This window comes from Gossypium hirsutum, chromosome A04, assembly GCF_007990345.1.
Source record: "Gossypium hirsutum isolate 1008001.06 chromosome A04, Gossypium_hirsutum_v2.1, whole genome shotgun sequence".
Lineage (NCBI taxonomy): Eukaryota > Viridiplantae > Streptophyta > Magnoliopsida > Malvales > Malvaceae > Gossypium > Gossypium hirsutum.
This window is the reverse complement of record NC_053427.1, coordinates 8,187,706-8,208,948: the sequence shown is the minus strand read 5'-3', so window position 1 is coordinate 8,208,948 and position 21,243 is coordinate 8,187,706. Positions and strand designations below refer to the sequence as shown.

The following is a 21,243-nucleotide window of genomic DNA, read 5'->3' as shown; positions in this document are numbered from 1 at the left end:
AAACTAATTTATTTTTATAATTTTTATAGTTTTATTTAATTTCTAATAATATTTATAAATTATTTTTTTTCTAATTATTTTATGAATTTTTAATGAATTATTATTTATAAATTTTATAATATTTCCAGGTTTTTAATTAATTTCTAATACTTTTTAGGATTTCTAATACTTTTTAGGAATTTTAATAAAAATTTACAGTTTTTATAATTCTAGAATGAATCTAGAGAGATGTTTATCTAGATTCAAATGAATATGAACAATCACTTAATCCAATCACTTAATCCAAATTCTTTGTACTTATTTTAAAATATTTTTTAACTTTTTTTCGACCTAACATTGAGGTGTCAATTTACTGTTAAATACTAACAATTAACATTTTTCGAAAGAATAATTAGTCAATTTTATTAATTGAAGCTCAATTATACAAAAAGTTTGAAAAAGGTTTAATTGATTTTTTAAAAAAAGTTTAAGGGTTTATTATATCAATAAACCCTTTTAAAACTTTTTAAACTTTAGAGTAAGAATCTAATTCTTAACAGGCATAAAATTATGTACTTAAGAAACAAATCTCCCGTCACAGGCCTCAGGTCTCACGTTCACCTTCTACTGCTTCTTCATTTCTATTTTTAATCAGAAAATATATATTAAAATTAAAATTAAAATGGGAAGAGGAAAATTCAAGGGCAAGCCCACCGGTCACCGCCACTTCTCCACTCCTGAAGAGCTCCGTACGTACTCTGCCTCTTTCCTTTTCTACGTATTTATATACTTTTTTAATTAATTCCTTTGCATGTACGTATTTCATACGTATTGTAATACACTTTTCTGGTATTCGATCTAACCTAGCTTTCAGCTTCTGGATCAGTAGCTCTAGCGTATTGATTTTTCTTTTTTGTGTGTGTCTGTGATTGAGAAATTTTAGCTCCTAAATAGAGAAAATAGGGAAATTTTTACTTAAAAATTTTCTACTTTTAAACTTAAGTTTTGGGTTTTAATGAACTTAGATATGACTCTGAAATTTCAAGGATGAATTGTTAGATTCGAAGCTTTTTGGGTATTTTTTTAATTCGTTTGCATGTGATGTACTTATGCGTATTTCCATTCGGTTTTAAAAGGTATCTGATCTAACCAAGCTTTCAACTGTTGGATTGGTAGTTCTATCGTATTGAATTTTATCTTCTTCTTCTTTTTTGTACTTTAAATTTCAAATTTTGTATTTTTAAACTTAAGTCTTAGTTTTGAAGAAACTTAGAAATGATTCTGCATTAAGTGGATGAATTATTAGATTCCATTTTTTTCTTTCTTAATATGTTTAAATACTTTTGTTTCTTTTAACCAGTGTGGCTAAAAATTTGAGCTTTGAGTCAAATTGAGAGACCAGAAAGAAATATTTTAATTCTTTGTGGTTTTCTTAAGTGGTTTTATAACTTTTTATCATTAATCTCACTTTGTTTTTGTTTTGTTCTAATGTTTTAATGGTTTCAGGTGCTGGTACCTCTGCTCGTCCCCGTACTTTTAAGAAGGTAAGATTTTTATGCTAATTTTAATTCATTTGTGATTATAAATTTGGAGAATAAAATATATACGGTGAAATTAGTTTTTGATTGTTATTAGTTAACTTTCTTTTATGGAAATCTGTTGTTGTTATCATGTATTGTTGCTATATATTGCCTGAAAAGAAGTGATTACTTATCTTGAGAGTGATTTTTGTGAAGAAGAAAACACTACGAAGTTTGAAAAACCAAAATCGATGCTTTGTTTGAACTTTTGCCAAGTTATGTTCGGTCCCTTTTCTTGTAAGGTAGATGATGGGTTGAATGTTGTAGTTTTCTTGGGTTTTGGCTGTTTGGGTTATTTCTTATCATCTTTGTTATTACTTATTTTGAAGGGAATATTAGTTTGGATTGGACTTTATTTGTTTGGAGGTCTACCTTTCAGTTATCACATTTAGATGCTTGGAATGGTGAAAAAAAATTGAATTTGGCTTATATGTGTAAAACTATAGCTACGAACTGTCAAAGCCGTTTGGCAGCTAGGAAACTAACTGAGAAAGCAAGAAAGTAGAAGCAGCATACTGGAAAACAATAATGTCATCACAGAAACTGTAGGTGAGGAACTAGAAGGTTTAGGTAAAGAAGCTGAGACAAGAGATGCACGAGAGCTGTTGGAAAATGAAGAAGTGGTCACAGAGGAAGACAACGGTGGAAAAACAAGCAAAGTAGAGGAAGTATGTGAGGGTTTAGAGGAAGGGAGTGGTACAGACTTGGAAGCAGTTTTGAAAGGAAATGTAACATGACAAGACTCGTAGACTTTTCTAGTACTATCACGACAACGATAGCCTTTGTGTAGTGAGGAATAACCAAGAAAAATACATTGGGTGGATCTACACTGTAACTTATTAGCATTATAAGGTTTGAGGTTAGGAAAGCAAAGACAACCGAAAACTCCAAGGAAAGAACAGTTAGGTTTGACACTAAACAGCTTTTCATAGGGTGACACATTTCCTAAGGGAAGAGAAGGCAACCTGTTTATCAAAGATACTGCATTGCTAAATGCATCATTCCAATAAGTCAGAGGCATGAAAGCATGAGCAAGCATAGGGACAGGTAAGTCAATTTTGTTTATCAACAATCTGCCTGTGCTTTCATTCAACCAGTCCATTTTGTTCAGAGGTATAGGGACAGGTAAGTCGATGAGAAATACCATGTAGTGCCAAGTAAGACTTTAAAGCTTGAAACGCTCCTCTCCCATCTGTTTGAAGAGTGTTAAGCTTACAACCAGAAGCCTTTCCGCTTGTCTTTGAAACTGAACAAACATGGATGGCACTTCCAGTTTCTTCTTCAAAAAATACACCCTAGTGTATCAAGTGCAGGCATCAGTAAAAGCAACATGGTAAGAGAACCCATTGGAAGGAACTGGAGCTGGTCCCCACACATCAGCAGCTACCAACTGAAGAGGGGCAGTGTACTCAGACATAGACTGAGAAAAAGACAATTTATGTTCCTTTCCCAAATGACATGCAACACACACAGTTATCTTTATTGGATTGAAAAGAAACATTACAGTGATGCAATGCATTCACAAGTGTAGAGAACAAGGATGGCATAACCTGGAGTGCCACACATCTAAAGGATCAACTTTCTCAAATACACAACATTCAGCTGAAATGGAAGAAGCAGGAGCCTTAACAGAACCATTCAGATGCAGTTTGTAAAGTCTATTAAGAAACCAGTCCATGGAGAAGAACGTCTCTGCTTCTCAAATTGTGAACCCGACAGTGAGTGGGAAGAAACTCAAACAACACCTGATTGTCCTTTGTGAACTTGGACACGGATAACAGATTCTTGGTTATGCCAAGAACAATCAACAAAGAACGTATATGTAGTGGTCTAGAACAAGTAAGCAAAGATGATTGCCCAACATGCATATCAGGTATAGCACTGCCATTACCAACATAGACCTTACGGACCACTGTTTGATGCACTATCGCCTATTGAGGCAGTTGCATGTGTGAGATAATGTGTTACGCTAGAATCAGGGTACCAAGCATTGTCCCCAACAACTTCAGGTGTAGCAATATAGGCTTGAGGACTAGGAATTAGAGCAGGAGAACTCACAAGCAACTTAGAACTTGCACCAAATGGATTGGACCAAGAAGGAGAAGGGCCTGGAGAAAAAGACCAAACACCTTGTGAACTTGCAACAGGTGACGAATTAAAAACAAGCATTGGAGGCTTGAACAAGGGCATCCAAGATTGCACTTGAGGCCCAACACCAAAATTACACATATTTGCCTCAGGTTGCTCTGTATTTTGTGCTTTTATATGAGGCATCGAAATGATAATAACAGTGGTCAACGAGATGACCTGTTTTGCCACAAAGTTGACACTGAATTCAAGAACCTGAAGATCAACCACGCCCTTGACATAGAAATGGACCGAAGCCAGAAATGGACCTCGACTGTAATAACAGACTCAAAATCTGAAGAACGGCCATTAAGAATCGCTGTAACATGCTCATGCTCACTAATAACCTCACCACAGCTAGCAGACTTTCACAATAGGCCTTGATCTTCATCAAAAACTTTTTCAAGAAGAGATCACCTTTTCGTTGAGAATGCAAAGCACGTCTAGAGAACATTAACCTAGAAGTGATCTTACTACCATAGATACTAGCAAGAGTACTCCGGATCTGAATAGTAGAGTCCATACTAATTAGATGCGAGAGTACCTCTTGATTAACAGTAGACAAGACCCAAGAGGCAAGGGCATTGCCCTGCTGCTCAAACCTCTCAAAATCAGGATTCTCCTTAGTCACCCCAGTTACATCCTTAGTGAACTGTTGAGGAGGAAGAATGGAGACATTAAGAAAATTCTGAAGTTTGTGAATCTTGAGAGCAAGCAGTACTTGTTGCCACAACAAGTAATTTGAATTCTCAATGTTAACCTTCTTGGTGGAAAAGAGCTGACTATCAAAAACTCCATCTGTGGAAGAAGCAGGAGGTATCATAGGTGCAATGACTGAGACAGATGAAGGGCTAGTGGGAAGAGCCATGGAACCCACAGTCGAGTAGAGAATCAAATCCGTGAGGAAAAACAGAAGCTCTGATACCATGTAAAGCTATAGCTACAAACTGTCAAAGCTGTTTGGCAACTAGGAAACTAGCTAAGAAAGCAAGAAAAAAGAAGCAGCATACTGGAAAACAATAATGTGATTTCTTATTATTTGATCAGAGATTAGCACAGCTTTTATATACACTGATAGGAGTTGATAACTAAATAACTGTAGCTAAACAAACCCTCACTGACTTAACAAACATAAACTAATCTGTTAACCGACCTAAGCTGAGTTGCTTAATACTCTAATAATGTGGACATGACAAATGAATAAGAATTCATTAATATTGGCAATAAGTTTGATAATAGCTATTTTCTTTTTCATGCTTTGTAATCAATTGTGTCGAGTGTTTAATTGAAAATTTTAGTTTATTTTCTTGAATATATTAGCTTAGTTCTTATGCTTCTCTTTCTTCACGTTATGGATGTGCATGTGTGTGTGTGTTTTGTACTTAATTTTACTTGGTAGATGAGATGGTATTTTATCTTCATTCTAGGAAGAAGCCGAAGTAGAGGAAGAAGAAGAAGAAGAGTCTGAAGAGGAAGTAGAAGAAGAGCCCGAGGTCATTACATTTTGCCCTTTCTTGGTCTAATGTAAATGGCATTGGTTCCATTTGCAATAATTGCTTATTGTTCTATTTACCTTTTATACTGTTTGATATTGGTGCTGACATGACAGAAACGAAAGGGTACTCAAGGGCTTATTGAGATTGAGAATCCAAATTTGGCCAAACAAAGGAATGTCAAAGCTAAAGATGTTGATGTAAGTTCAACAAATGCTCCTGTGCTGTACGAAGACCGTACTTAATCATAGATAAATTTATGAATTTATAACTCGATTGATAACTTGAAAATTTATGTTCCAGATGGGGAGAACAACTGAACTATCAAGGCGTGAAAGGTTTGTAATTCTCTTTATTAATCGAATCTGACTGATCACTGCTTTATCATGTCCAACTGGCACAAACTTTTGATTGCATAAGCACTTCATCTGCAACCGAATATTTGTAGATTATGATCATAGTTGGAAAAGGGACAGGATATGATTAAATATTTTTCCATGTTATTTCAACATGAGTAGAAGCCTTTTCATCATTTTTATTGAAACTGCTGTTGATTATTTGCTTCAAGATATGGTGTTCTTGCTTTTGAATCTTCATATTTCGAAGATACCCATATACTTTTTATGACTTTTTGTTAAAGGATGTAATTTTATATTCAAATTACTTATTTCCTTTGAGACGAACTTAGATTATGCTCTTGTTGTACTATTAATGACTGCAGAGAGGAAATAGAAAAGCAAAAAGCACATGAACGATATATGAAGCTGCAGGAACAAGGGAAAACTGAACAAGCAAGAAAAGATTTAGGTAACTAATGGATATGATTCCCGAATTGTTTTGTCTCTAGCATCAGGTTTAAACTGTAGTGTAACCCTAATTGAATGTTTATGAAGTTGCCATGGGCTTGCAATAGCCCTGGAAAATATCATTATACTTAAACAAGGCTTTTTTATGTCCTTTCAGTGGACTGGTTTGCTTCTTTGTGGTTAACTGAATTTGAAAATGTATAGCTAAGGTTGAATTTATGTTCATTCATAGGGCTCTGAAGACGAAAATAATGATAACAATAACTCATCTCCTTTTGAGTTATTATAGTAGTGCCATATGTTGTGCATAAACCATCCTCAATATAGGTGTGACACAAATGATAAAATGTTTTACCTAAAGCATCAATAGAAGATCATTGTCCATGTTATAAATATTATATGGAGCATCGAGGTACTGATGAAATACTTGATTGCTAAGGAGAGTACATATATGTAACTTGATTTCTCTTGCTGTCTACTCGTATTTGTGGTCATAAAATATGACAGGAGTCTATGGGAAAAGATTTGTGAGAAATATAAACTCTTTTACTTGGATGTTCTTTTTAAAATGGTTTACTCCTGCCATAAGTGCTATATTCTCAGGTAGTAAAATGAATACAACTTAATTATATCTTTGTTAACAATGATGGGAAGTTGAACTGAACAAAAACTGAGGAAGTCTCTTATAGGTTAGGTGCAAAACTGCATATGTTTTTTTTCTTTACCACATAGCAATCTAGATCAGTCTTTCAGTGTTTAGAAGTAAGAGGTAGAGAGATGAATTATGCCGGTTTTCATGTATAAAATATGAATGAGTTGGTTTTTCTGATTTGGTGGAGACGTTTATATCAGCATAATATGAAGTTATCACCTTGACGTCAACTCCTCCATTTCTTTTTCTCATCTCTTCCCTATTTTCTGATGTTTGCATTCATGTATTTTATTGCAGAGCGCTTAGCCCTGATACGACAACAAAGGGCAGAAGCTGCTAAGAAGAGAGAGGAAGAGAAGGCTGGTATGGTTCCCGTCACTATTATCTCTCCTTTATATTATAATGCACGCATCTTCTAATGCTCCCTTTCTGGTTAGTTAATTATTACTGCAACATTTCTTATATTAGAGAATTGGTATAAGATTCTTCATTGCTTGAACTTAGGTGTAAGTGTTGGATACGGAGATGTGTCTGACACAGGTATGTTCATTTTTGCTAAATTTTTTTTGAAGGCTGACATGGAGAGTCATATCGAATTATCGATATCCATGTCTAAATGTGTCGTACATGATTATTTGACACAAGAAAAACAAAGAGTCGGAGCAACATAGATTAGATATGGAATCTAAAATCAGAGTGACCTGCTTTATAGGAATATTGCAATTTCATTTGAAAGCTGATAATATTTCTATTTGTTCATACAGCGAGAGAACAGAAGAAAACTGAAGCTCGCAAATAATCCAGGTTGAGAAAAATCTGTGACAGTTTCTCTCTTTATCTTCTATATTGACTTCTGCATCTGTATACTTGAGCTCTTATCCCATAAAAAAAAAAGAGTTTGGAATCTGATTGTTGGATATTCTAAAACATAAATATATACTTTTGGATCATCTCAAGTTACTTGCATGCTTGTCCTTCTTGTTTCTAGTGCATTATTACCATTGAAGTGAATATGTAAAGCAAGGGCATAGTTTAGGAAGTGCGAGTGGAGTTCAAAACTCAAATGCTATGTTCAAGCAGAGCAGTTTTGGTTGGATGGAAGGAATACTCATTCCATGGAGTAGCCAATTCTTACCTTATCACACCTTTGCCTGTGATAACCATTAAGCTTTGAAATTTTAACTAATGTTTATTTTATTTTATTTTTTCAAAATTAAACTAAATATTATTTTTACAAAATTAAACTAAATTTATACTATTATTTAAGCTTCTAACTGTGTTGGTGTCACGAATCAATCAGGTACTAACTCGGTTAGGGGAAATTATTTTAATGCCCTTTTGTATTTAAAATAGAAAATAAGTTGTATTATTTGAGAATTTTTTTGTTTAAAAAAAGCAAAAAATTTATGTCAATTACACTAGTAAAATTTTAAATTTATCATTCAATTGTATTTTTTTTATAATAGCTTTTTACCAAGTTTGTGTCTTTATATATAATATCTAGAAAAATACTTTCAAATAACAAGATTTGAACTCAAAATATTTATTATATTATAATCTTTTATTTTTTAACTCTGTGATTTTAATTAAAGCTTTGTTATAAATAAATATGTATTTTATTTCGTTGCACACATTTTTTACTCGCATTCGCTTCACATTGTAGATGTGATAAAATTTACTATATATTATTAAATTAAAAAATTATAATGGAATATATAAAAGTATTCGAAATATTAAAATTTTTATCATGCGTATGGACATAGAAATTATATACTTAGAACATAGATGTTAGTTTAGAAGTATAATGAAATGTATAGTTTGAAATTAATTAATAATAACAAATAAAAAATGATTAAATTTTGAGCACAATGAAATATAAATAAGTAAAAACATAATATCAAGAATTGACTTGTAATTAGAGCTGATCATGGGTTGGACTGGGTTCTGTTTGGGTTGGGCCCAAGTAAAATTTTAGGCCCAGGCTCGGGTCGGCCCAAAATATGGGCCTAAAAATTATTCAAGCTCAGCTCAAAATAAAATTGTTAAGTCAGAGCCCGACTCGACCTGGCCCATATTAATTTTTTTATTTATTTTATTAAATAAAAATTTACAATATAATAAATCAAATACATTTAAAAACATAAAAATAAATATTAAAACAAGAAACAAATTAAAAATTATACTAAAACAATTTTTAAAACAATACACAAATTGAAAGTGAAAGTGAAATTAGAAAAGTAAAATTAAAAATTAAAAATGATTAAAAATAAAATAAAATATTTATTATATAATTCGAGCCGGGCTCTGGCCCAGGCCAAAAAAATTTTACACGAGGCTCGGCTCATTTTCTAAAAGGGCCTCGCTTTTTGTTCAAGCCCATTTTTCTGGCCTACATTTTTGCCTGAACCCTCTCATTTTTTGGGCAGGCCTTCGGGTCAGGCCGAGTGGCCCAGCCCTTGATCAGGTCTACTTGTAACACCAACTCAATCAATTGATGGGACTAAAATTAAAATAAAATTTTGATTTAATGGTAAAGTTAAATTTTTATTAATGTAACTAGCACGGGTTCAAATCGAACCACGTACAAATTTTTTACAAATTTTTTTATTATTATTTTAAATAAAAAGACTAAAATGTTATCTAATAACATAACTTATTTTAGTTATAAAAAGATATTTTTATAATTTTTCTAATCGAGTTGGTGTCACGAGTCAACGGACATTAATTTAATCCAAGCTTAAATAATAGTATAGATATTATAAATTCTTATAAAATCAGAACTAAAATATAAAAAATAAGTAGAAATTTAAATTTAAAAAAAAAAGATATTTTAGTAAATATATGAAGACTTGTCATATGAAGTGGGTTTTATCTAAACTCATTCTCAACGGGTTTTTTTTAAAAGAAAATAATAGTACCCTTACAAGATCAGGGTAGATGGAGACTTGTCAAGCTCAATATTTTTTGCCACCCTAAAAAATAAACATGATGTTTGGATAGTTTCTCAAATTACAATTAGCTTAATTGAATTTTGCTTTTATTTAATTTATAATTAATTTTAGTTTTTATAATGTAAAAATAAATATTATATATTATAAATAGTGAAAATATTATATTAAAAATAATTTATAAGAGATTAATTTTTTATTTATTTGAAAATGTTAATTTTAAAAAATATTTATGAAAATATATTTTGAAACCCAAAATATATAAAATAAAACTCATTTTGTTCCAAAAATCCAAAACCAACGTTAGAATAGAAAATAAAAAATCAAAATAATTATCATTGACAATTTCAAAAATCGAATAAATCCACTCAAATCACACCTACCATAAGATTTTTTCTTCACTTTTATATTAGGATTTATAATACAAAATTTTTTGAAAGATTACTCCGATTCCAGTCAATGTTATGTGCTTAGTGATGTTCATGTCAGGAGAAAAGTACTACAAAAGTACATATAGAGTACCTCAACACTCACAGGTGTTAAGTTTAACATTTTATTTGCATGTTAATCGTAACTAACCCACTTAAATAAATTGGAAGTCAACTCCCATGGTTATCAACTTCTTCCCTATAAAATTCATCCATTTCTCTCTTATCCTCACTCAAAATTTTCCATAACTCTCCAACTTTCTTAAATTTTCCTACTCTTCTATAATTTTCAAGGGAAAAATGGTGGAGCACATTGACAAATACGCAGTGAATATGGTAAACTCTCCAACTCAAATTCTCTCCAATTTTGAATTTTTACAGAAATGTTTTCATGATTTTTGAATTTTAATATTATTATTTTATAAATTTTTAACAATCTATAAATTGAGTTCTTTGATCTGACACAATTTGCATTTTCAAGAGCTTCATCATCGTATCGAACAACACTTGAAGGTTGTCAAGTTATTTTTTACTTTTTTAAAAAAAATATTTATTTTATTTGTTTTATTTTAATAATTTTATAGTTTTTTATATAGTTATCTTAATATTATTTTAATATTTACATTAGAGTAGTATTATATATTTAGTATAGGTTTATTTTTTTAATATGTTCTAAATTACATAATATATAAAAATAACATAATATAAAATATTATAAACCTAAAAACGGGTTGGGCTCGGGCCTTGAATGTTCAAGTCTGAGCCTTGCCCATATTTTAATTGGGCCTAATATTTTCGCCTAAACCCTCCCAAATTTTGGGCGAGCCTTCAAGCCTAGGTGGGTAGCCCGACCTGTAACACCCTGAAAATTTCTACAGTAAAATATTACTCTTCATAGAGTAAAATAAGGAAATAAAGTAACAAGAAAAGGAAAATTGAGTTATGTCACTGGGAAGTATATTATGACATATTCATTCAAGAAAGGACTAAATTGTAAAAGTGAGAAAAATTTTGTGGCCCAAGAGTAAATACTCAAAATTTAAGGGATTAAAGTGTAAATATGAAAATGTTAAAGGACTAATAGTGCAAATATTTTAAGGGTGGAAGGATTAGAAACCAAGAAAAATTGATGAATTAGGACCAAATTGAATAGGTGAAGAATTATGAGGGACTAAATTGAAATTTTACCAAAATTAAGTGATGACTCAAGAATGGAGTTTTAAAAGATAACAAAGGGCAAAATGGTCAATTGGAAGAGAGAGAAATCTACAAAGAATGATGATGTTGGAGATATTTTAGATTAATTAATTAATTAATTATTCGTTATTAATATTTTAATTTGATTTTTATATTATATTTTATTATTTCATTATTATTTTATTAGTATATATAAAGAAATAAAGATGAGGAAATTCTCATCCATTTTCCATGCATTCACGTTAGGAAGAAAAGAAGAGAAGAAAGAAACTTTTCATTCTTTACAATTTAGTCCTTCTACCAAAAATTCACAATTTTCACCTAGAAATCAAAAGAATTTTCATAGCTACCAAGGGAGAAAAATGTTAAGGAGACTATGGGGAGTTAGAATATCAAATTAGATTCAAGGAATAGAAGCTGAAGGAGAGAGAAAAATCAAATTAAAGATTGGAATCAATAGAATAAAATAAGTACATCAATATTTCAATATATTTTTAAATTTGTTATTATTGAGAAAGCATGGAAATAATGTTATAGTAGAGTCTTCTTATATAAGGTTCTATGATCTTGATGAGTTAGTGAAGCGAAATAGGAGAAAGTGATGGGAAATATTGTAGAGAAAGGGAATAAGGGTAAAACTTGTTAAACAACCTTTTTCACTAAAACAGTTTTAGACAGCAGCAGTAAGCTAACTTTGAAAAATAACCAAAAATTGTGGAAGTTTAATGAGAGGTTAAATAAAATATGAAATTAAAGCTTATTGAGTCTAGTTTCTTAGAGAAGAAATGGTGTAAGTAATGGAATTATAAATCATGAAATATGATAAATTATGTGAGACAAGGTCAGAATGATTTTGGGTTCCTCTGTTCTGACTTTGAAAAATCATAAAAAATTTGAGAAAAATAATTATGGGCTTAAATTTATATGTTTATAATTCTGAACAAGTCTATTTTCAATAGAAACAAACAGGAACATCATTTGAATCTTGTACGAGGAGATAATTAATTTTTAGTAAAGAAGGGTCAGAACTGTCAGATAGCAGAACAGAAGTGACTTTAAAGAATAAACTGTACTTATTGGCTGAGCCAAAAAATTTGAAAATTTTATGGTAAGAAGATATGTAAGTCTAGTTTCAGATAAAATTAGCGGATCTTAATTTCAAGGTCTGTATCTAAAGATATAAGTAATTTAGTGACTATGATGCAAATAGATAGTTTTGAATATACATATAAGTGAATAGTGAAAGTATTGGTAATGTTACTTGTAGCATGTTATATAAATTAAGGATGAGGAATGGAGAGGAGGAGGAGGAGAATATGTATGAATATTTAGCTAGCATGGCTAATTTGTATGTTTTAGGCTCAGGGACTAAATTGAATAAAAGTAAAATTTTAGGGGCAATTTTGTAAGGATATCAAAAATGACCAAATTGAAGGAAATGAATTGATTTATTGTCTAAAAATGACCAAATTGAAGGAAATGAATTGATTTATTGTCTAAATTAATAAATTGAATGATAATATATTTATGTATATGATGCATTGAATCGGTAAATATTTAACAGAAATTTTTGTTAAATGACATGTAAATTCGAGTAATGCTCCAAAACTCTGTTCTGACGACGGATACAGGTTAAGGGTGTTACACGACCCATGAACAAGTCTAGTTGTAAACATTTACATCTCATTATTCGTGTGGGAAAATGACCATCACGCTTAAAAATGTCGCTTTAATAGTCGACCTTTCAATAGACAATGAGGTAGTAATCACAATTAGTGCAATCAATCTAATGAACTAGTGTAGTCGATTGATAGGTGTCGTTCCATTAAGAGAGAAGCTAGAGAAACATTTAAATAGGTGCTAGTTGAAGTACACCCATTGCATGCAACTGTGGAGGAGATGATTGATATGCCAAAGCTTGGATTCTTTGGATGGGGGGAGGAATGTTGTTGCCAAAGTCGTTTTACAATAAGGTCCATACCATGTTTCTTCCGATATTTGAGGATTTTGAGACAGTGGATAAATTTAGTTGGGGTTCTACCACTTTGGTGTATTTTTATCAGGTGCTTTATAGGGCAATGAATCAATTGACCAATGAGCTAAATGGTTTTTGCTTTCTCTTGCAAACATGGGCATGGATATGCATGTCATGGTCAACACACATCCTTTCACAATTATGAGGGTTACCTCTTATTATAAGATATAAATATCATATTGTATAATATCTTAAAGTGTATTTTAGTAGCCGCATTTAATTTATCTTGTTGCATTGATTAATGGAATGAAATTAGAGGTTGCTTGGAGTATCCATGCTACAAGGACTTGACATGGATGCATCAAGAAAGCCATCAATGAGCAAATGAATAGGTATGTCGATATTGCGACTAAATTCGGTGGAATTCAATATTCCTTTTTGTGAATATAAAAATATTTGTATCTTTCACTACAAGAAAATAAACTTTTAGCGGCACTTTTTTTAACCTTTAAGCCCCTCAAAAAAACGCCGCTATAGGAAACGCCGCAAAAATTTGCGACGTTTATCCAAAAAAACACTACTAAAAATCATGACTTTTAGCGGTATTTGTGGGAAAAGCGCCGCTAAAAGTCATGGCTTTTAGCGGCGTTTGCAAGAAAAGCATGCTTTTAACAGCGTTTTACGAGAAAAATGCCGCTAATTTTGACAGATTTACAATGCACATTTTTCACCAATATCCAACCTTTCCTACATTAAATCCAACCAAAAATAACAAATATAGCATGAAATGCAACAAAAAACAGCAAATTTAGCACAAAAAGTATAACTAAAAATATTAAATCTAAATGATACTTTAGATTTAACGAAAGATATATGATGTAATTAATGAATAAAGTAAAACTCAAAATATTCTTACAATAATGTTAAATGTGAAAATGTTAAAAACATTCTTACAACGAGAAAACTAATATCTAAGATGACGACTTTTGCGACTGCTGAAACATCTGCATCATATGCTGAAGCTGTAGCTGGAGCTCATCGTACTTTCTGCTTTGCTCTGCCTCCCTCATTGCTGCCGCTGCCTCCCTCTCTGCTACCTCCGCTCTAAGTTGTTGCTGGAATTCTTCATATTTTTTTTGAACCTCAGCAATTTGCTTAACCGTGTTCGCTTGCATCTAAGCTATTTGGTCTCTTAACCTCTGAATTTCAGCTTGAGCTTGACTCCCGGAAGGCATGTATTGCTGGGAGCCAGATCCAAAATATTGAGTTGGGATAACACCAGATCCTTGAAATCGAACCCGATCATACCTTTCAGAACCCAAAACTTCAGTGATAATTCTGTTATCAATGTTCTCAAGATTAACAGAACTATCAGTCGAAGCAATCGCTTCATACTCCGCCTTCTTCTCCTTTAGTTTCTCCTAATAAATCAATCAAAGAGTTAGAAACGAAATATATAATAAAAAGGAATGCAACATAATTTTACATTATTTAAAACTACTAATGACGAATTAAACCATTATAATTAAATATTATAAATATTTATAATAAATCAAATTTTATTAAGTAAATATATCATAATTTCTCCAACTTCGAATGTCATAGGAGACTCATCTTTCTTCCTATGCGTATCTCAAAAAACTGAAGACATCCAATTTTTTGACTAGACGAGACTTCCTAAAATATAGTAGTAAAAATATTATTTAATAGTAAAAAGTCATTAATATTTGACAGAATTAATAAATTCATAATACCTCAGCCTCAACTACAGAAGTAAAACTTCTCGACCCTGCCATGTGTGTGAATTTTTGTTTTTGTCTGCTTGTTCCAACTCGCTCACGGTCCTACATAATGAAATTATTATTACGTATATAGTAAACACTATATATAAGAGTTTGAAATAACGTAATACCTATCCTTTCTTTGAATTCCAGAATCTAACCGCATCTTCCCATTAGTACCTCAGCATTCCCGGAAGGGCATTTTGCAATTTTTCCTCAAGGCTTATGTCTTTCTTAAAATATTATTTTTTCAAAATGCTTTTATGGTCTCTCCATTTTTCACCCAATGCCTTCTTGATATAGTCATCAGAGACCTCTAAAACAAATCTCTCCTAAAAAAACACAAGTTTAGAATGTAAATATAAATGAAACTTAAGCCAAAGTATTATAAATTACATTCACGTTTTGTTCCCTTAATATTATCGAGAGCCTGATTTTTGTTGCTATCAGGCATGTGATGCCATGATTCGTAGTTGATGGGCAACATATTGGCATTTCGTGCTAAAATGCCTAAATAGACTGCTAAAAGTCGAGCTTTAGATCCAACAGGTTGACCATGACTGTTTCTACTTAATTTGACACGCTCGACAGGATTTAAGTCGTATAAATCTTTAAGCAACGTACGTCCTCGATCTTTGCGCATCCCACCACTTTCAGCTAAAAAACGATAAATTATTATTATATTAAAATTGACAAATCAATAATAAAAGTCAACACATGTAAAATGAACTTAACATTACTTTGAAATTCTCCAGGCTCGTCAAGTGTCTCCAGCACATTCGAAGACCCAACAACTGTCTGCTGTTCACTATTTGCTTCTTCCGAATTTGGAGTATTCTGGACAATACTTAAATCTCGTAATCTTCTTCTACGCATTTTTCCTGCAATACATATAAAATAGTTGAAGTTTTAATAACAAATTACAACAATAATAGTACATATAAAATAGTTAAATTATATAACATGACCAAGATTAAAATTATAATATTACATATAATTAAAAAATCGTAAAATCTTACTATATCATTATTCGTAAATATCTTCATTCACATCATGTCAAACCCATTGATGTTGTGTACTAGTACTAGGGATATTATGATAAGTTATATAAGTTATATATTTATCTAAGTTATATAAGTTATGTAAGTTTTGTAAGTTATGTAAATTATAATATCAAATATATTTATGTATTATGTAAGTTTTTTATTTATAAAAATAAAATTTGACAATGTGAAAAATCACATGGATAATACATATCAAGTATCAAGTATCAAGTATCCAATAGGTGTAAACTAATTTAGGTAAGTTGCAGGATTAAAAATATTTAATTAAATAATATTTATAAAAATTATTTTAATTAAATAATATACATATCGTTCATTTTTATTTGACAAATCACAGGTGCAGTTAAAATATAAATGTACAATAGTCCACACTTAATTTAATTTATGTTTTACAAGTCATCTTTTCTTAAGTACATGTTAAAGCACTGTGTGGACATCCGTATTTAGCTTAAAAGCTTATTTATTTCAAATAAAAAGTTTAACTTAAATGATAAAACGGACGATAATATTTGTGATAAAACGGAAAATAATATTTGTGATAAAACGGACGAGAATATTTCAATAATAATTTAAATTTAACTTAAAAACTATATAAAATATTTTATTAAAGATTTGTATATTAGATGGGACATATTATATTAATTAATTTATTTATTAAAAATCGTGATACAAATATAGAAATATTAAATCACAAATTACAAAAATATGGTAGAAAAAATTCACGTGGCAAGCATACATGTCGAGAGGAATAATATTATTAAAAGGTTGCAAATAATGTAAGTAAGAACATACGCATTGGAACCAGTAGCAAAGAGATCCCAAGGATAAGCAGAATAAGCAAATTAAAAAAAATTAAAAACAGCATAACAAGTCTCTAAGGATAAACAGCATAAGCAAATTAAAAAAATAATCTAAGGACAGACTTGAAATAAGTTAAAAACATGATCCATTAATGATCCATTAAAAAATAATCTTAGGATAAACAAGAATAGTAATTTAAAAAAACGAAAATAAAAATAAAAGATTAGCTAACCTTCTAGTTATCTAGGCTTTCTGTGTATTTGAGTAGTATTTGTAGTTTGTATTTGGTTTCTTAGATCTCGAGTGATAACTGATAGAGCAGTTGAAAGCTTCGGCTCTTTTTGCTATTGCTGATCCGATCCTGCCCAATCCAACAATCCCAACTAATTACAATTATTAGAAACATGATTAATTATTCAGCATATAGCTATCCAAATGAAGAAGAAGAAGCTGACCTGAAGATAATCTTTTAGTACAGCGACCAAATTTCTTGAGACTTCCTCTATTGAAGTGCTGTCATCTACATCTATATCATTTCCCACACCTTTCCCACCCAGTTTGATGCAGTTGACAAATCTGTTATAAAAAAATTAAAAAAGAAAATAAATAAAAGAAGAATCACCTTTTTGAAATTTTGTGTTATATTTTTTGATTGCTTCGTCTATATTTCTTTCTGTTTTCAAAAAAAAAAAAAGTCCTTTACAATCAGTTTTCAGGCTTTTTTTATAGCCGAATTTCAATATTATTTTTTTTTATTTTTCTACTGTTCTGGCTACGTTTGTGCATCTGCTACTGTTTGTCTCACTACTTGCTTTCTGATTCCTCAAAGCAAAAAGCAAATTACTAAAGAACTCAAATTTCCAGTTCAACTTATGCATATAAAAAAATGCAACTGTTAGTTATAAACGCAACATTTCAGTAATTTGGTCATTCTCATTCTTAATCAAATATGATTTCCAGCCAATTAAAGAACAACGAAGGCAAATCTACGAACAAAAATCACAATTTTCACTAATATATAACCATTTTAATTGAGAAAATGAATACTTGTTTAAACCAAAAATAATTTGGTCGTGGAAGAGAGAAAATTAAGCAATTTCAATTGAAAGAATTTTTTAAGCAGGAATAATATGTGTAGAAGCGGGAAAATTAAGCTTTTTACAAAATTATAATATATTTAAAATTTAAATAATATAATTATGTTTTATATAGAAACTTGATCAAGATAAAATCCCTGTTTGAGTTTGTATCATTTAACTCGTAACACTAATCACAATCAAACCCTTTATATCAATATATATATATAATCATCCTGAAATTGATCCCAACCCAATCCAAAATTAATCAATGGTTAATATTAAAATTGAATCAAAGGCTGATATAAAAATATTAACACTCGCCCACGTCCTTCAAATCTTCTTTATAGGCCAAAATTGAATGACCAAATGCAAAGAGCATAACTTAATTAGGCAAAAGATAGAACATGGTTACTAAATTAATTTGGAAAACTAACATCATAAAAAGTAAGACAACAACTAAATTAGTTATTTCATGAATACTTTTTCTGCTATCACATTTAAGAGAGTCACCTTTCAGGCCATCACAGTGGAAAAATCTAATTTGCTACTGAATATAAAGAATAAATCATACCCTACTAGAAAAAATACCAAAAATCTAAAAATTAATAAAAGATGGCAGAAATGAAAAGAAAAAAAAGGCAGTTTAATCCCTAGATCCAAGAACATTGTGATCTACAAGAGAAAAATAAAAGTAATTAGAACACGTGGAAATATAATGACTTAATGGAAAGAAAAATCTATGTTTTTGAAGGTTTGATTTCATTTTACACCAATAAAAGGATGAGCACACAAACACAATAAACAATAAGAGCAAGAGATGGTCGCACAAGAAGAGCTACATTCAACACAAATACATGCAAACATATTGAGAAAAAAATTAAAGATACAAACAGAGAATCATCAGATAAAAAAAAGGGGAAGAAAACCTAAAAGAAAATCACAACAAAGAAAGGCATGAGACTACTGAATCTAAGCTCACCAGCAAACCGAATCATTCAAAATCCAAAAAAGCCACAAACGATAAAGCCACAAAATGTGAAGGTAGTCTTTCTTTTATAACGTGTATATGCCGGGACAGATTAAAAAATGTTTTAAAATTTTCAACAAATTCATCACGAAGCTATAGAATCAACAAGTATCATGTTGTTAATTTCTGTTAAAAAAAAAGACTCACCGCACTCCAACAAGATGCAGACGGCTGGCGACGGAGATGCAGCAGAGGGGCTATGCAGAGGGCAGCCGACGGCGATTTCGGGAACTGATTTGGGGAAACAATATTTGAGGGATGGGGGAACTGGTTTGGGGAAAAATTATTTGAAGAAAAATTACTTGGGGAAAATGTTAGGGATTTTGGGGAAGGGGATTTGCTGAAAATAAAATGGGGAAAATGAGAAAGGGATTTAGGGTAGGATATAAGTCTCGGTAAAAAACAAATCGGACTAATTTGGGGGGTTTAAGTTTTAGGGGGAAATTTTGGGGATTTCGGGTATAGGCATGGGATGAAAGTAAAGTGATGACAGAAAAACGAGGCCGTTTCACATAAAATAAAATGATTATTTGTGGCGTTTCTTCTTAGCGCCGCTAAATATCAACTATTGCGGCGTTTTTAATATAGCGCCGCTAAAGGCACACCACAAAACGGAATCGTTTAATTTTAAGTAAATTTATTTTTGTGGCGTTTTTATCTAAAATGCCGCTGATGTCCGACTTTTTGTGGCGTTTTTACCATAGCGCCGCTAATGGCAATAAAGTCTTCACAACAAAACGGTGCCGTTTTCATTTAAGTAAGCTTAATTTTTTAGGCGCTTTGTCAAAAGCGCAGCTATTGTTTACCTTTTGCGGCGTTTATAACCAAAAAGCCGCTAATGCCTTTCCTACTATTAATTTTTAAAAATTCAACAAAATTTATAAAATTCAACAAAATTGACAAATTGAAGTACACATGTACTAAATATTTAATTTTTAGTTAGATTCAATCCAATTTTCTTCTTCGTTTCTATATTTGAAAGGTTTAATTATTTCATAAATTCATTTAAATTAATTAGTTTGTTTTGTTTCAAACAATATCCCAAAATAACAAATCTTAACCCCTAAAACTTGAATACTAAACATTAAACCCTAAAATCTAAAGCCTAAAATTATATACTCTAAACCTTAAACCCAAAATAACAAACCCCAAGCCCAAAACAACAAACCTTAAACCATAAACTTAAAATACTAAACATTAAACCCTAAATTGTAAGTAAAAATGCAATCTCATCATTTTGATAGCATATATTTTTATAATATTGGAACGATTAAATCAAAAATTTTCCATTTTCAGAGGGATAAAATGTAATTTTACCTTTAAAATTTTTAAAAATTTCAAAAAGCCTAAATGAAAAATTTTTCATTTTAGAGGGGCCGAGACCCTTTCAAATTTTTATACTAATTTACCTTAAAACCCTAACCCATGTCCCTTTAAACCCTAAACTCATAACCCTAATCACATATCCCCTTAACCCTTAAACCATAAAACCTTAAACCTTAACCACTAACCCTTAAATTTTAAACCTCAACCCTTAAACCATAAACCATAATCCCTAAACCCATAATTCATAAACTTTAAAATATTAACTCATAAACCATAAACCCCTAACCCATGTCCCCTTAACCCCTATCCCCTTAATCCTTAAACCCATAACCCTTAACCATTAACCTCTACCCACTAATCCTTAAACTTTAAGCCACAATCCTTAAACCCATAATCCTTAAACACAAAATCCCTAAACCTTAAAATATTAACTCATAAACTATAAACCCTGAACTATAATGATAATTAATTTAATATTTTAAAATTAGTATTATCTCTTTTACGATTATATAAGAATTTATTTAATATATATTTTCACAAACAATCAATCATATACCCAAAAAGCTTTAAAATTATTTTAAATAATAGTATTTTAATTTTTTCATTTTTAACATATATTTTTATATGTTTTTATTTTCAATTTTTTTCTACATGTCATTATTTTTTTCTGAAGAATTTAAATATTCAATTTAAAATAAATTGTATTTTAATCAATATAAATAAACCATTTAAATAAGAAATAGATAGATAAAATAAATTTTGCAGCATTTTTCTAATGCTCGATTTATAGCGGCGTTTTTGGAAAAACGCCACTAATGCCACATATCCTTAACATGAAAACGACGATGTCTTGCTGATTCTTTTGCAGCGTTTTACGAGAAACGCCACTAATGCTGAACCGATAGCAGCATTTTTCAAAAAACGCCGCTAATGCCACTAATGCTCAACATGAAAACGACAACGTCTTGCTAATTTTTTTT

The 21,243-nt window shown here is 30.8% G+C and overlaps 1 protein-coding gene and 1 long non-coding RNA gene across 2 annotated transcripts; one reads left to right on the top strand and one right to left on the bottom strand.

Moving 5' to 3' along the window:
* Positions 1-531: 531 nt before the first annotated feature.
* Positions 532-7,587, top strand: LOC121227916 (28 kDa heat- and acid-stable phosphoprotein). The gene is made up of 8 exons (XM_041110860.1): positions 532-728; positions 1,486-1,523; positions 5,114-5,179; positions 5,296-5,379; positions 5,483-5,517; positions 5,901-5,986; positions 6,935-7,000; positions 7,402-7,587. Exons 1-8 carry the CDS (start codon positions 662-664, stop codon positions 7,434-7,436), a joined length of 477 nt encoding a protein of 158 aa, XP_040966794.1. The 5' UTR covers positions 532-661; the 3' UTR covers positions 7,437-7,587.
* Positions 7,588-14,043: 6,456 nt separating this feature from the next.
* LOC107948741 (uncharacterized) lies at positions 14,044-19,464 on the bottom strand. Its single transcript, XR_001697541.2, has 5 exons — positions 19,085-19,464; positions 17,287-17,407; positions 17,064-17,192; positions 15,707-15,847; positions 14,044-15,623 (listed from the first exon to the last, which is right to left on the bottom strand). It is a non-coding gene; the product is annotated as an uncharacterized lncRNA (long non-coding RNA).
* Positions 19,465-21,243: the final 1,779 nt, after the last annotated feature.